Source organism: Humulus lupulus, chromosome 1 (genome assembly GCF_963169125.1).
Source record: "Humulus lupulus chromosome 1, drHumLupu1.1, whole genome shotgun sequence".
Lineage (NCBI taxonomy): Eukaryota > Viridiplantae > Streptophyta > Magnoliopsida > Rosales > Cannabaceae > Humulus > Humulus lupulus.
In genome coordinates, this window is record NC_084793.1 from 30,977,502 (window position 1) to 30,993,603 (window position 16,102).

The 16,102-nt window shown below is 30.7% G+C and overlaps 2 protein-coding genes across 2 annotated transcripts; both read right to left on the bottom strand.

Moving 5' to 3' along the window:
• Positions 1-3,403: 3,403 nt before the first annotated feature.
• Positions 3,404-4,072, bottom strand: LOC133808894 (uncharacterized). The gene has a single exon (XM_062245903.1). It carries the CDS (start codon positions 4,070-4,072, stop codon positions 3,404-3,406), a length of 669 nt encoding a protein of 222 aa, XP_062101887.1.
• Positions 4,073-6,344: 2,272 nt separating this feature from the next.
• Positions 6,345-10,367, bottom strand: LOC133790417 (probable pectinesterase 53). Its single transcript, XM_062228050.1, has 4 exons — positions 9,884-10,367; positions 9,566-9,755; positions 7,082-7,521; positions 6,345-6,770 (listed from the first exon to the last, which is right to left on the bottom strand). The coding sequence occupies exons 1-4, from the start codon at positions 10,303-10,305 to the stop codon at positions 6,620-6,622; spliced, it is 1,203 nt and encodes a 400-aa protein (XP_062084034.1). The 5' UTR covers positions 10,306-10,367; the 3' UTR covers positions 6,345-6,619.
• Positions 10,368-16,102: the final 5,735 nt, after the last annotated feature.

The following is a 16,102-nucleotide window of genomic DNA, read 5'->3' on the forward strand; positions in this document are numbered from 1 at the left end:
GTTTTGTTCTAGCATGGAACACCGGGTTGGATGCTAGTGCACTAGCACTTATATTGTCACACCATGTGATAGAAGGCAATAAAAGAGGGAACTTAAGTTCTTTAAGCAGTGATTCTATCCAAGATATTTCAGCTGCAACATGGGCCAAAGCCCTGTATTCAAATTTCGTGCTTGATCTAGATACAACAGCTTGCTTCTTAGATGACCAGGACACCAATGTCTCACCCAAATAGACACAGTAGCTAGCAACTGATCGCCTATCATCAGGACAAGAAGCCCAATCAGCATCGGAAAAACCAGTCACACTCAGTTTGTTGCTGCAGCTGATATTTAATCCCAAAGTTTTTGTTCCCTTTAGATACCTCAATACTCTCTTCACAGCACTCCAATGGACGGATGTTGGACTTTGTAAAAATTGACTTAGCTTATTTACAGAGTAAGCTATGTCTGGTCTTGTATGGCATAGGTATTGAAGAGATCCAATAACACTTCTGTAAACTGAGGGATCCTGCATTGGTTCACCATCACTGATAGATAATGGTTTACCTACAGTGATGGGTGTGGGACACGGCTTGAGGTTGTCCATGCTAACTTTCTATAATATGTCCTCAATATATCTTATTTGTGTCAAGTAGAGACCTGTGACATCTCTGAATACTTCAATTCCCAAGAAAAAATGCAGAGGCCCGAGATCCTTCAAGGAAAACAGTTTGTTAAGTTTGCAAATAAATTATGTTACCCACTTTGAATCACTGCCTGTTACAACTATGTCATCGACATAGATAAGGACTAGAATAACTACCTTCTCAGTTTTGTAGAAAAACAAAGAAGTATCAGCCTTGGAATTTTGGAATTTCCAGTCAATGAGGGTGTTCTTGAGCTTGTCAAACCAAGCTCTATGAGCTTGTTTTAAACCATAAAGGGACTTGTTCAACTTGCAGACCCAATTCTCTTTTCCTTTTTCCTCAAAACCTTGTGGTTGTACCATGAAAACTTCCTCTTCCAAAGTGCCATTTAAAAAGGCATTGTTAATATCCAGTTGCCTTATGTCCCATCCTCTTGATACAGCTATGGTAAGAACAATCCTCACAGTTGAGGCTTTAATTACAGGACTGAAAGTCTCACCATAATCAATTCTTGGTCTCTGATGAAACCCTTTTGCAACTAGCTTTGCTTTCAATCTTTCAATGGTGCCATCTGCTCTCAATTTGATTTTAAAAATCCACTTGTTACCAATTAAATTTTGATTGGCAGCAGGAGGTACTAGAGTCCAGGTACGATTTTCCTTTAGAGAAATTACCTCAGTATCCATTGCGCCTTTCCAACCTGGATGTTGAAGAGCTTGCTCAACAGATTCAGGTTCAGCAAAATTTGATGAGGCCCTAGAAGAACTGAGATAAGTTTTAGGCTTGAAGATACCAACTTTACCACAAGTGACCATTGAATGTGTGGGCTGTAAGGCAGTTGCTAAAACTGGTTGTGGCTTAAAATCTGGTTCAGGCACTGATGCAGCAGGAGCTGGTTAGGTTCAACAACAAACTCAAATTGACCATATTCCTCCCCTGCATGACCTGAAACAAGACTGTTATCAGCTGAATAAGAGCCAACTGAGGGAGAGTGTACCTGAAGGGAACTTGGTGATGCTTCAGAGGAGGTTGTTGCTGCAGGATAATTAGAACTGGATATAGAAAAATCAGTTAAATCGAGTGAAGGGATAGGAAGACTGGACCAAGATGAGCTATGAATTATAACAGGTTGAGGAGTTTGATAATTGTTGAGGAAGCCCTTTTTGAAAGGGAAATCGAGCTCATTGAATACAATATTCCTAGAGATGTAAACTCGACCAGTGGGGGTGAGACATTTGTATCCTTTATGGGAGTTGTTGTACCCCAAATTTACACATTTCAGTGAGTGAAACTGAAATTTATGAGATTGATATGGACGTATACAAGGAAAGCATGCAGCACCAAAGGTCTTGAGAAAAGCATAATCTGGTGTTTGGTTGTAGAGAACTTCATAAGGTGATTTGTGGCTCAGAATAGGGGTAGGAAGTCTGTTAATAAGATAGACAGCAGTGTCAAATGCATCACTCCAGTACTTGAGTGGCATTTGAGCTTGAGCAAGCAAAGTAAGGCCCATTTCCACAATGTGCCTGTGTTTGCGCTCAGCCCTACCATTTTGAGCAGAGTCATGAGGGCATGGGTGTTGAAACTCAATGCCATGATGGTGAACTAAGGCTGTAATGGGTTGGTATTCACCACCCCAATTAGTTCTGAGGCATTTAGTTTTCTTTTCGAACTTGTTTTCAACCAGATTCTTGAATTGTAAGAAAGCATCAAGTGCTTCAAATTTAAATTTGAGTGGATATAACCATGCAAATCTGCTATGATCATCAAGAAAGTGTATGTATTATTTGTGGTTTATATTGGAAGCAATAGGGGCTGGCCCCCATAGATCAGTGTGAACAAGTTCAAGCACAGATTTGGCACGACTTGAAGACAGCTTATGAGGAAGAGCATGTGATTTGCCATACCGACAGGCATCACAGAAAGATTGTATTTCATTTTTGGATCTTCTTACATTGCTTGACTCTAAAACAAGGTTTAAAATCCTAGGTGATGGATGGCCTAGACGCCTGTGCCACACATCTAATTTAGACACTGAATTTTCATCAGCTTCAAGCTGGTTTACATTGGAATTAGCAGAAAAACAAGCAGGAAAACAAGTAGACTTTAGCTGGTATTTATTTGTGGATTGTGAATGAGCTGAACTTGTAAATGATGGCTGGTGTAGGGGTGATTCCAGTCTGTATAATCCGTCTTTAAGCACTCCTCGAAGCACCACCTTCTGAGTTGCCTTGTCCTTCACCAAACAAGCATTAGAATGAAACTCAATTAGAACATTATTATCATTAGTGAGTTTAGAGACACTAATTAAGTTTTTAGCAATTTGAGGACACAAGCAACATTTCTTTTAGCAACAAATGCTTCCCATCATTTGTGTCTAAAATACCACTACCAATGTGAGATATGGTAAGCTTGGTTCCATCACCCACTGTAATAGTTTCCTTACCACCATAAGGCTGCTTCTGATATAGTGCTACAGCATCAGAGGTGATGTGGTTGCTAGCTCCACTGTCAGCAAACCACACATCACTCTCAAGAACTTTTGGACTAGCAATGAAGGCATTATGATTGATTTGAGAAGGATTGTTTCCCCCATTTGTGTAGTTTGGATCTGACCCCATGAAATTTTCATCAATCCTATTGTAACACACTACAGCAGAGTGACCATACTTGCCACAGACTTGGCAAGTTGATCTAGATGTGTTGTTGCGGCCTCTTCCACGAAATCTTCCAGGACTGCCACGAGAACTTGAAAAACGACCTCCACTGCCTGAGTACTAAGTTTGATTGCTTGATCCACGACCACGTCCTGCTGAGTTGGATCCAGAGTTATTTTTAGCAACAATGTGGGCTTGAGGATTTGTAGGTTTGGTTGTTTTGTTGCTAATGGTAAGGGTCTGCAGCCTCTCGATTTTGCTATCGAAACTTAGAAGGATATCTTGTAATTCTTGCCAAGTTGTACTCGGTCTTGCTTCAATTTGTACCACAATTGATAGGTACTCTGCATCCAGACCAGATAGAACATTGGCCACAAGGTGTGCCTCTGGATAAGGGTCACCTGCAAGAGCAAGAATGTCAGACCAATTTTTCTTTTGCCGTAGATATTCCCCCATCGGTGTTGAGCCTTTGCGAACAGTCTGAATAAGGATCCTTGTGTCATCCATCTTGGATTTAGAGTAGGCTCCATAAAGGATTTCCAAAGCTCTGTAGAGACCTGCTGCAGAAGTGGATCCCATGACTTCAGTGGCAATTCCTTCGGTCATAGAGCTGTAAAGCCAACCCATGAGTAGTTGATCATTAATGATCCATTGTTCATACTCAGGGTTAGTTTCCAACTCGCCTTCATATTTGGCTTCACCAGTAACTGGAATAAATTCTGATGGGCACATTTTGGTGCCATTGAGATATCCATGCAACCTATGACCACGAACAATGGTGGGTACCATAGTCTTCCACAAAGTAAAATTGTTTCTGTCCAATTTTAAGGAAAAGGGTTGGTTTAGAGTTGTAGGTTGCTGAGGGTAAGTGTTTGGGAGCTGAGATGGGGATTCACCATTCTTGTTGGTGCTAGCAACAACAGACGGGGCCTGAGATTCACCTTCGGCAGGTTATTGTTCTTGAGGAGTAGCCATTAACAGAGGTGAACCTGGCTCTGATACCAAGATTAATTTCAGAGAATTTTGTGTAAAAAATGATTTCTCAGCTCAATTCAATTATGAGCTAGAGACTTGCTTTTATAGATATGAGAAGTTGTTACAAAGGAGAGGTGAGCAACGGCTCTATTAAAAACCAAATCCCAATGATGATTACAAAAAGTGAATATTCTAACAGAATTGGGAAATTGGCTAATGATTACACCCTAAAGGTTGGACCACAATTACAACTATGACACCTGTCCAATTACATAGAAAACAATCATTTTCAGTCCTGTATTGATCATCACCATGGACCTGTAACAGGATGAGGAAATCTCTATTTCTCAACACAAAATGTATACATTTTTAGTTCGTTTCCTGGATGTTGGGTCTCCATATATTTTTGCAGCTTCCAAAGATCGTATTTATTAGTCAAATAGTCATAGAATTTTGAACAACTTATGATTTTAAATCCAAAATTCACACAAACATACATATAAATATATATATATATTGTTAGGGACAATAAATATGTTAACTTTTTTTTATCTAGTATAATATTTAAATTTTTAACATTTTTTTGACAAATTTTTTAACATTATTATTAACCATAATAGAAATTTAAAAGTATAAACTTGAAGGCATTTTTAATGACGATACAAAAAAAAATTAAAATAAATAAATAAATAAAATTACAACATGACGTTCTACTTTCAATTATTTCAAAAATTCCACCAAATGTGTTATCCCTTACAAAATAATTAAATAAGGAAGTTTGGATATATATATATATATATATTAGATTAAAGCAACGTGCAATGCACGTTTATTTAGTTTTAAAAGTGTAAACATTGTCTATAATTTTAATAAAAACTAATTCTCAGTTTTTTTTAAAAAAAATATATCTATAATGGAATGAATTATAGTTTTATAGTATATATAAATATTTATATCAATAATCTCTACATATATCATATCTAAACACAACGTTGATATAAATAGATATTTACATGACTACATGACATATATATATAAAACAATAATATTTAAATAGAAATTAAATAAGAATAGAAAAAGTCATAGTGTAGACAGTAATATACATGCATCAACTATTTATAGTTTCTAATGTATCTCATAATGTCATTTGGTGAATTTGATGAAGAAAAAGAGTTCCAATCACTTGATAAAATATAAACTATCACACAAATTTATAAGATAAAAAAATAATGTATGCATTTATAATTTTTAAATAAATATGATTTAATTATTTAAATTATCATAAAATATCTTAAAAATATTATATTTTAATTTATTTATTTATTTAGTTTTGTTTAAGTTTATATTTGTTCTAGTTTTTGAATTTGATAGTGATAACAAAAGATTATATATTATATTTTAATATAATATTAAGTTTAAGTTTAATTAAATTTTATTTAAGTTATAAAATATATGATTTTATTATTTTTAAATAATTATTGTTGTAAAATATCTCAAAAATATCTTATTTTAATTTATTTAATTATTTATTTATATATTTAATTTTATTTAAGTTTAAGTCATGTTTATAATCTACCGTTAAATATAAAAATATTTTGTTAAATATAAAAATATTATGTTAAAGTTAACATAAACAAATAAAAAATCATAAAAATAAAAAAAAATCATTATCTATACACTTATTATATATATATATTGAAGAGATATATATAATATTTTGTGCGTCTTTGTATGGTCAAATACTAATTGAGATGTAATTTTATAAAGAAAACAGTAAGGAAAAGACTATAGAAATTTGTCGTCTATTGACTTAATTTGGTCAGGTGAAACAAAACATCGGAGTGTCGTTACTTAAACAAAAACGACATTTCTAATTTTCTATCACAAGTCAAATGATATGACGTTGAATGGATAAACAGCATAAAATATTTTCTTATTTTTTTCACGAACGACAATAGAAGTTAACTGGTAGACTACGACGAGTCGTTTTCTAAAGTATAGGAAAAACTTTATGTCGTTTTTTTATCAGTAAACTTTATGTCGTTTGAATTGAAAAGATATAGCACGTTTACAATAAAACGACATGTATATAGCAACATTCTTTTCAATATGTAATTCATCATAGTGTAGAAATTCACTAGTATATAAGATTACAGTACGCAATACACAAATTTAAATTGTCCACAATAATGGACTGTATATATTAACAATCCAAGGGGACATTTTGGAAATTCTACTCGAAGTAATATAAGATATATAGTCGGACATTACTATTATTATATTTTATCATAGCCTGACATTATTTTTAATCAGTAGAAATAGATCCATAAGAAATATAAATATAGTAAAAAATGAAGGCAATTAAGATGGAATGAGCCAATTGTCACCTTGGACGTAGTAGGTCCCAATGAAAGGCTTAGCCTCTTCATCGGTCAGCATTCGAGCCCACCGAACTCTCCCGGCCAAGTTGGCTCCTGGTCCACTGCACTTGTATTCACCGTAATACACTTTTCTGTATACATACATATATTTAGAGCACATATATGACTTTACATTTTCGGCAGGTTGATATCAGTTTTTTTATAAGAAGGGGTTTTTCATAGTTATAATAAAGATAATTTATTATGTCAAAAATTTAAGCAGGACACTCAAAACTTTACAAAAATACAATTTTATATATAATTATTATAAAAATACTTAAATTTTAGAAGATTAGCTATAACTATATATATATATAAAAAAAAAAAAAAAAAACTAGTGTGTCGTGACTTATGGAGGTGTACCTTATAAGTACATATATGTATATAAAATATTATTACTTACTGATCTCTCTTTTGGTCACCCCAGTCACTCCAACCTTGGGGAAGAACAATGTTATCCATGAAAGTGTAAGAGAAGACAACCCTGGAATAGTCACCCCAAGCTCTTCCAAGGTATAAGTGCCCACTTCCTGTGATCACACTGTCTTTAAACGAAAACCCACTTTCTAATGATGTAGTGCTCCGCTTTTGAGCTGTCAACCACGCCACCTTCTTCGCCGTCGAGTTCAGATAACACTTCTCGTATAAGGATCTGCCGTACCCGAAAATGAAGTCGACGGAACCTTGGATGAAGCAGTTGTGGAAGTAGTGAAGACCCTTGTGATCGTAGAGAGTGTCTTGGGTTCCATAAAAGCTGCAGTTGTAGAATGCAGCCTTCGTCCCTGATATTCGCATCGCCACCGCTTGTCCTTTCCGCGACCCAACCTCATGTGGAGCCGTGTTCTGATTCATTATCACATTCACATATAATAAATTCATTCTTTTTTTTAATTAATTAATTACATTTTTATTTAATTTATTAGAAGAATCTTGGTATTGGTATGGCTAATTCGTACATTTTTTTATTAATTTACTCACTCACTAGTTAGCTAGGTGGCTGCCTTGTCACGTGAAGTGTTAGTCTGTACCCTGATCAGTTTGATCAGAACTTGTGTGTAACCCCCTTAATTAAATAAATATATGATTTATTCCTAACCGCAGTGTACGGTCTTCGGAACGACTCCCGCCAATGATTTTTATGACTTTAAATTAAGAGAAATGCCCACCACGTGTGAAATTGTATGCACTTCAATACTGTGTCTATTTAGTAGGTTCAACAACAAAGATAGGAATACCTCTTAATACTTATTGAATTTAAATATTTAAGTTTAAGTGTTAGACAACCATTTTCTGAAAATGTGGCATAGACCACGGGCCCACATAGTGTTAAAAAATGTGAATATAATTTGTTATAGGCAGTTTTGTTTACCAGTTTGAATTTTCTGGTTTAATATATATTTTTGTGATTGGGGTATTTGTCATTGTATGTCTTAAGTAATATTTTATTGTGTACTTAAGTTGTTTTCAGTAATATTCTGGCACTGATATTTATTAAATGTAATGCAACTTAACCGTGCAGTACACAATAGAAAGAGTGTAAAAACTCAACGATCTTAATTAAAAGAGTGTAAAAATTCAAACTTAAGGGTTGATACCAAAATGTAAGAAAAAGTAAAGTTTTCGTATTTTCACTGCCAAAAAATATAGTTTTGTTACGTAAGTCTAAAAAAAGTAAAATAACTTGTTTTGTTACATAAATCTAAAAAAAGTAACTTTAACTGCAAATATCTCTATATATAAATATATATTTATTGGACTTGTATGGGTAGTTTTTTTTTTTTTTTATTCGGCCCTAAATAAGTTGTTTCCATAATTATTTTATATGATGATATATATTATAGTTATAAAGATTTCTTATGAATTTTTATGAAATTAGATAATTTAATAAAAGATAGACATTAGGATTTAAATAGTTTGTTGCATTTGTGTATAAAAACTAAAATAGACACATGTGTAATGAGCTATTTATATTTTGATTTTAATATAAATTATTTAGAATTTTTTGAAAAAAATTGTAAGTAACCCATTATTATTATTGTACAAAAAATTATATAAAAAGATGGAGACAATTTATCCAAATGTGTAAAAATGATAGAAAAAGAACCCTATTGGTAAATCCTTTTAAAGGACCTACAACAATCTTTTCTTATAGGTATAATAATATATTTTTAAAGTATATAATGAGGAGATATATAGCATATCTATATTTCTACTATATATATAGAATATTTTTATACTGCATAAGTTATGCACCGGTGTATACTTTTTGTGTTTCTGGCACGATTATTTTTTATGAACGTATATTGTAGTTATTTAAAGCATATTATAAATTTTTAGAAAATTTTGAATAATTTACAATGCCGAAAACCAGGTTCAAACATGTTATTGCAAGCGTGATTAGTTTTTTTTATGCGCATGGAAAACAATATGTTTGAATATAGATTTTGGCATTGTAAATTATTCGGAATTTTCTGAAAATTTACAGAATGCTTTAAATAATTACAATATACACAATCATAACAAAAATCGCGTCGAAAACGACCCACCAGCCAAAAAAAAACACAAAAGGTATGCAACCGTGAATACGACGGCAGAATTATCCTATATATAATACACATACTAGTTACGACCTTTTAAATCTTTGTCTGGCTTGTGTTACCATGCACCACTAACGCAACCTTTTTCATTATTTTAAATCATTGAAAAGAATAAGAAAAATAAATTATATGGAACTAATCTCGCAAATTATGAGTAGCGCTAATTAGTTGCAAGAGCATATATGTATAAAATAATGACAGAGAGTGGTATAGTTAATTAATATATAGTTAACTACATTATACGTTCGCATAATACATATTTATATATACATGTATAAATTAATACACACCTCAAACTTGATGTTGATGGCGACGAAATAATTAGCTTCGACGGCAACAGTTGCACTCTGAAACGTCCTCAAAGGTTTCCCATCTATTCCAGTGGCAGATGCGGTGTCGTTTCCAGTAAGGAGCGGCGGATCATCACCATCGCCTACGAATGTAATAAACGGCGAACTTCTCGGAATGGTAATTTTTTCCCTACTCATTCGCAAATGAAACAACCATTTTGTTTTGTTAGCTTACAATATATATGTATTACGCTAGCTGTTTTGTAAAGAATTCATGGCTATGATGTCAGGGAGCTTAAGTGATGATACGTAAAGTACCTATAAACACCTGGTTTAATAGTCAAAATTACTCTCCTAGTGTTGCGAGGGGGAATGGAGTTGAGAGCTTCAGTGATAGTTGTGAAGTCAGCGGTGCCGTCTTGGCTGACGCTTATATTCACTTTGTTCATCTCAGCTCTCCTCAGCGCTTCGTCAACTACGCTCTCCTTGGCGGCTGAACCCCCCGCCGCCGCGCCGCCCGATCTTTTACGGCTGTTGGCTGATCTTAACTCGGCAGTCATCATAGATTGTGTTCGGTAATTTTTTAGGTTCCAAGACACCCACTTGTCGTAGTCTGTTTCTCTCTTCTTTGAGCTCCATTTTGAAGAAGAAGAAGAAGAAGACTGGACCACAGCTACTTCAGCTATAAGAGAAACCAAGAACAAAGTGAGTGGTAAATAATAATGGATTTTGGAAGCCATTAGAGAGAGACTGTACGAACAATACTACTATTGCATACATGCATATATTATTATATATATATATATATATATACTATACTCAACTTATTTATATATATATAAATATTTATGGAGAGAGAGAGAATGGAATATATCATCATTTTCCATATATATGTTATACAGTTACAAAAATAGCCTTCATCATGCCCTTGATGGGATTTAGAATATATATGTTAGTCTTAATTGGATTGAAAGTTCGGTGCCTCACGTACGTTTTAGGATTTATAAACAATGATGAAAAAGCTGAGGCAAATGTCGTATTAATAATTCCCAAATTCCTATAATTCTTTCAGGCTTCATAGTAATTGTGTAGTGTGTGTGTTTTTTTATTCGTTATCACATATTTTGTTTACCCTCTCTCTTTATATTTTGTTGCTATCAATAATACTCGTTCATTAGAAGAGTAACTTTTGATTTTAGTTACCCCTTATAAATTTTGTTAATTTATACAATATATATTGTGCTAAACAAGTTGATGTGTGAAGTCCACTAGGCCACCTGACATGTTTCCATGACCCAATTCTCTTGTAGAGCCATTTTTAAAATAAATAAATGGGCATTACACGTTGAGAGTTGGGACCCCAACCTCCAAAACAAAAATATATTTCGTTTTTGTGTATCGAACTCGATCCATCATATATTCTTTTCCCATATTATGTTAGTGGAGAAACCTTAGCTGTATCCCATTTTCTAATTTACAACAATGTCATACATACATATTTGGTTATATATAGAACGTAGTATAGATAGCCTTCATATCAAGTTGTCCAATTAGCTAGCTCCACGCGCATATATAGGTGTGGGGAAAGAATAGGATAATGTACATTGATTATATATCTTCTCTAATGTTGTTGGCCTTTCATTTGGCAGATTTGAACTTGAACAATCTTTGATTGTTGTGTGTATCTAGGTAATACTAGCTAGGTCTCCACTATGCTAAAAATTATAAATATGTATAGATGTCTGTGATTCAACTTTCAAGTTGAAAAATAATAAAAAAAAAACAAAAGAAATATTCCCAAATTATATATTAAAATACTTTGAGTAATATTGTTTGGATCGATCGTCTTGTATATATCTTAAATAGAGATTGCAAACACACACACACACACATATATATATATATATACTCATATTAGATGGCTCTGTGTAGTACTTGGCTTAAGATAGATTATATCTATTCAGTGTGCAAATTCGCATTGTTGGAATGGAGTAGCGCTGGGGACAGAAACAGCGTCATCAACAAGAATTATATTCAGGAAAAACAACAGATACTTCGTCCAACTATAGCTTAAAATGATTATACTTGAAACGACAACACTACTTACAATAACTACACCAACTTTTGAAAGCGACTATTGCTATACAAGCATAAGACACAGATGAACAAATTAATGATGAGCTAAATAACGACAATTGCTTTTATATACGACAAAAATTTAGTTCAAAGACATCAATCTTAAACGACATTTTCATTACAAATATTAATGTTATAAAAACGACAATTTAGTATTGTAAAGTGATAAGAATCATTATGAAAATTAACTGGCAAAACAACAATTACAAAATAACTCGGCCAAGCCCCCAAGTTTGTTTTAAAATAAAAAAAAATATAGAGAAATTTTTAAAATAATAAAATGTAATACAAAATCAATCAAAAATACTTTCTTGCCCTCCTTAGGATTCGTCACTGAAAGTATAAATTAATTAGAATTTGTAAAGAAATGACAAATTAATCTTAGTTTATATATGTTTCTATTTGACAAAAGAAAAGATACTAAATTTTAGTAAGAAAACTGTCTTCACTTTGGATGATTATTAATTTGAATATTGTTCCAATCCAAATTTGGGATTTTGCAACGACAAAAGAAAGAGAGTCGTGAGTAGTAGACTGACTATAGGTAGCAATATATGATGATGTAGGAATATCGTCATGCTAACGTACGAAGGGTCTCAAATAGAGAAGACCCAAGTCCACTTTTCGTACGTTAATTTCAATTTCTCTTGAGCTTCAATTTTCTTGTTCCACTCAGAATTTGTAGAATATATATCCACTTGATCAAATACATACGTATTCGAGGTCAATGAAACTACCACTTTTTCTATCTATTGAGTGATCATCACGGACTTATGCCAGATTTTTGACATGTGTTAAAAACAAACCCAATAAGGGTAAGTAGTATTAGTATCTCTGCCTAATCTTCTTGCCAATTTCCCAATCTTAATACTAACATTTCAAAGATCGAGTGGACTTTGTCCGAGTCTAGGCAGAGACTAATTGATGTCGTAGATAACATTCTCTCCAAAAAAACGACAGTAATCAAAACTTACGACTACAATAATCTAAACAACCAGAAACGACAATGTTCTTATTATTCATACGACACCAGTTTTACAAACGCCTTGTAATCCGCCATTTACGAATAAATATACCGACTATTAAACACGAAGAAATGATTTGGATGAAGTCTACAAAGTGGAGGTGGATGAACTAATCAATCATTTCTAACCATGTAAAACGACATCAACATGAAAGAACGACAATTGCATTATGAAAAGTGGAAATAATGCGAAGTTCGATGGAAAAAGTACCAGCTTTTACAAAATGAAATGAGTCCTGAAAAACGATAATAATAATAATAGTAATAAATTGAACAGCAAGTCAGAGTGTAGTTGAACAAACCTAGATATTAAATTGAAAAATCTATAGATAGTTACAGTGTTTGTTTTGGGGAGAGAATCAAAGCAATCATACAACTTATAAACGTTTATTCTTTTCTATCCTTACTTTTTGGAATCATGCATATATACAAATAATGAAGTCGTGCTTTTATTGATGCTACTATAGAAAAATTTAGCTACTCACCAAAAAAAAAAAGAAAAGAAAAGAAAAAGAAAAAGATCAATGAATTCAACAATTCAGTCTCAATGAGCTGATGCAGCCGTAAGGACCGGAAGGATTAACTCGTTGAAAATTTGAGTAGTGTTTAAATATCATCATTATAAACCACTTCAATATTCCCTAATCAGTATCACCTTTCTCTTTCCGAAAAATATAAATTTATATACATATAGTATTATATATAAGCAACATTTCATTAGTTTTATTTATATAACTTATTAATTATGTTTATTAAATTTATATTATTGTCATATAAATTTTAAATAAATAAACAATATTATATATAAAAAATAATATAAACATATTAAATGAAAAATTAAACCTAAACATTGTGTATGATTTTTTTAAATTTATATATATATATAATATAATAATTTTTTTAAATATAAATGATAATTTTTAATAAAAAATAAGATTATCTATTATATATTATTAATATAATGATATTTTATAATATTTAAATTTATATTGATGTAAATATTAAATATCTAGTTTTATATTAAATATTATTATAATAATAATATTTTATAATATTTGAATTCATATTAATAAACATAAGATTAAATATTATTATCATGATAATATTTTATAATATTTAAATTTATATTAATATATTTATTAAATATCTAATTTTATTTTATATATTATTTTAATAATGATATTTTATAACATTTGAATTTGAACATAAATTTAAATTTATATTAATATAATTATTATATATGTAGTCTTATATTAAATAATATTATAATAATGATATTTTATAATATTTAAATTTATATTAATATAATTGATAAATATCTATTTTTAAGTTAGTTTTAAAGGTATATTCTGTTATAACAAAACAAACCATTAAAACTAAGAATTTTCGTTATCTACACACTTTTTATATAGAAGAGCTATATAGTAGGTAACCATTTTATACTATGTACTTTTGTAAAATATCATTTTGGTACTATGTGTTTACAATAATATTTTGAAAGTGTACATATTTAGTACTCTATATTTTGAAATCGTACATATTTGATACTCTAAACTCAAATTTAATTGATAAAATTTTGTCAATAATTTAATCAAAATGCTCTCAATTTTATGATTTCCAAATTCAAATTTAATTACTTAATTACATATAACCGATGACAATTTGATCATATTGATAAAATTTAATTTATCAAATCTAAATTTAGGGTACCAAATATGTATGATTTTAATATACAAGGTACCATATAAGTATTATTGAAAAAAGAGGGTACTAAAGTGATACTTTGAAAAAAAAAAATACAAGTTACAAAATAAGTAAATTCCCTATATATTTATAAAATTCATTTGGCTTACTAGTCTCTTTCGAGCAAAAAAAATAATACCAACCATATCCTTTACAAAAAAAAAATCAGAAAATAAAACAAACTTTAGGCATCCAATGAGTAAGAACTTTTGAAGAAAAGAAAGAGTCATCCCTTTATATTTATATATATATATATATATATATATATATTAATAGGTATGTAGTTCCAATGGAAGACGAAAGTAAATATTTTAATTTTCTATACTAAAGTCTTAAAAATTTGTAGCTAACAAAATTTTTAAGGCCACTTGAGGCTAGATCAACTAGTTAGATTAGGTTGGGTATGTGAGAATGTGGAAGATCTCCATTATATAAGTATTTTTATATAGGGAGTTGCTGTGGCATTTTTTTTTTACACACGGGTGTAACTTTTTTCTATTTTTGGTACATAAATTTATTATAATTTAATTATTTTATATGAGATGTATATTATAATTATTTAGGATATACTGCAAATTATCAGTAAATTTAGAATAATTTGGGACGCGAAAATTTGATTTCAAATAGCCTTTTGCACGAGTGTCTTTTTTTTTTATACCCGTGTAAAATAAGTTGTTTGAAACTCTATTTTCGGCATCTTAAATTATTTAAAATTTTCTAAAAATTTTGTAGGATATCCTAAATAACTACAATATACACTATCATATAAAAAAAATTAATTTACAACTGATTTATATACCAAAAATAAAAAAATGACACACCGGTGTGTAAAATAAATGACCATATAGTCGCTCACTATATATATAAATAAAGGATAAATAGTTATTTGGTACTATGTGTTTTGTTGAAATACAAACTTAATACCCTATGTTTTCAATAATACTTATTTAGTACGTTGTAATTTAAAATCATACATATTTAGTATTATGGACTCAAATTTGATAAATATGACTAAACTGTCATCACTTATATGAGTTTCAAATTCAAAATTAATTACTTAATTACATATAACTAATGAAAATTTGGTCATATTGATAAAATTTGTTGACTAAATTTGAGCCTAGGGTACCAAAGTATGTACAATTTCAAATTATATGGTACCATATGAGTATTATTAAAATCATAGGTACTAAGTTTCTATTTCAATAAAACACAAAGTATGAAATGGTATTTACAAAAAAAAAAGATTTGAGACTACAATTTTTTTTACTTTTAGTTGCTTTATATTTTGTGATTATAATTGAAAATTTTGTGAATATAAAAATATTATTGTAATTAAATATATTATTACAAAAAAAAATTATCACTAAAATAAGTAATCAAAATTTTTTATCATTACATATATCAATTGTGATTATAATTATATTAGTGACAAACTTATAACTAAATATTACTTCTAAGTTACAAATAAATTTTTATTGTGATTATAATTATATTAGTGACAAAACTTATAACTAAATATTACTTCTTAGTTACAATTTTTTTGTTTTAGTTATGACTAAACATGACATCTAAATTTAATCACACAAATTTCTGTAATGATTTTACTATAAATAGTCTTTTTTTAGAGAAAG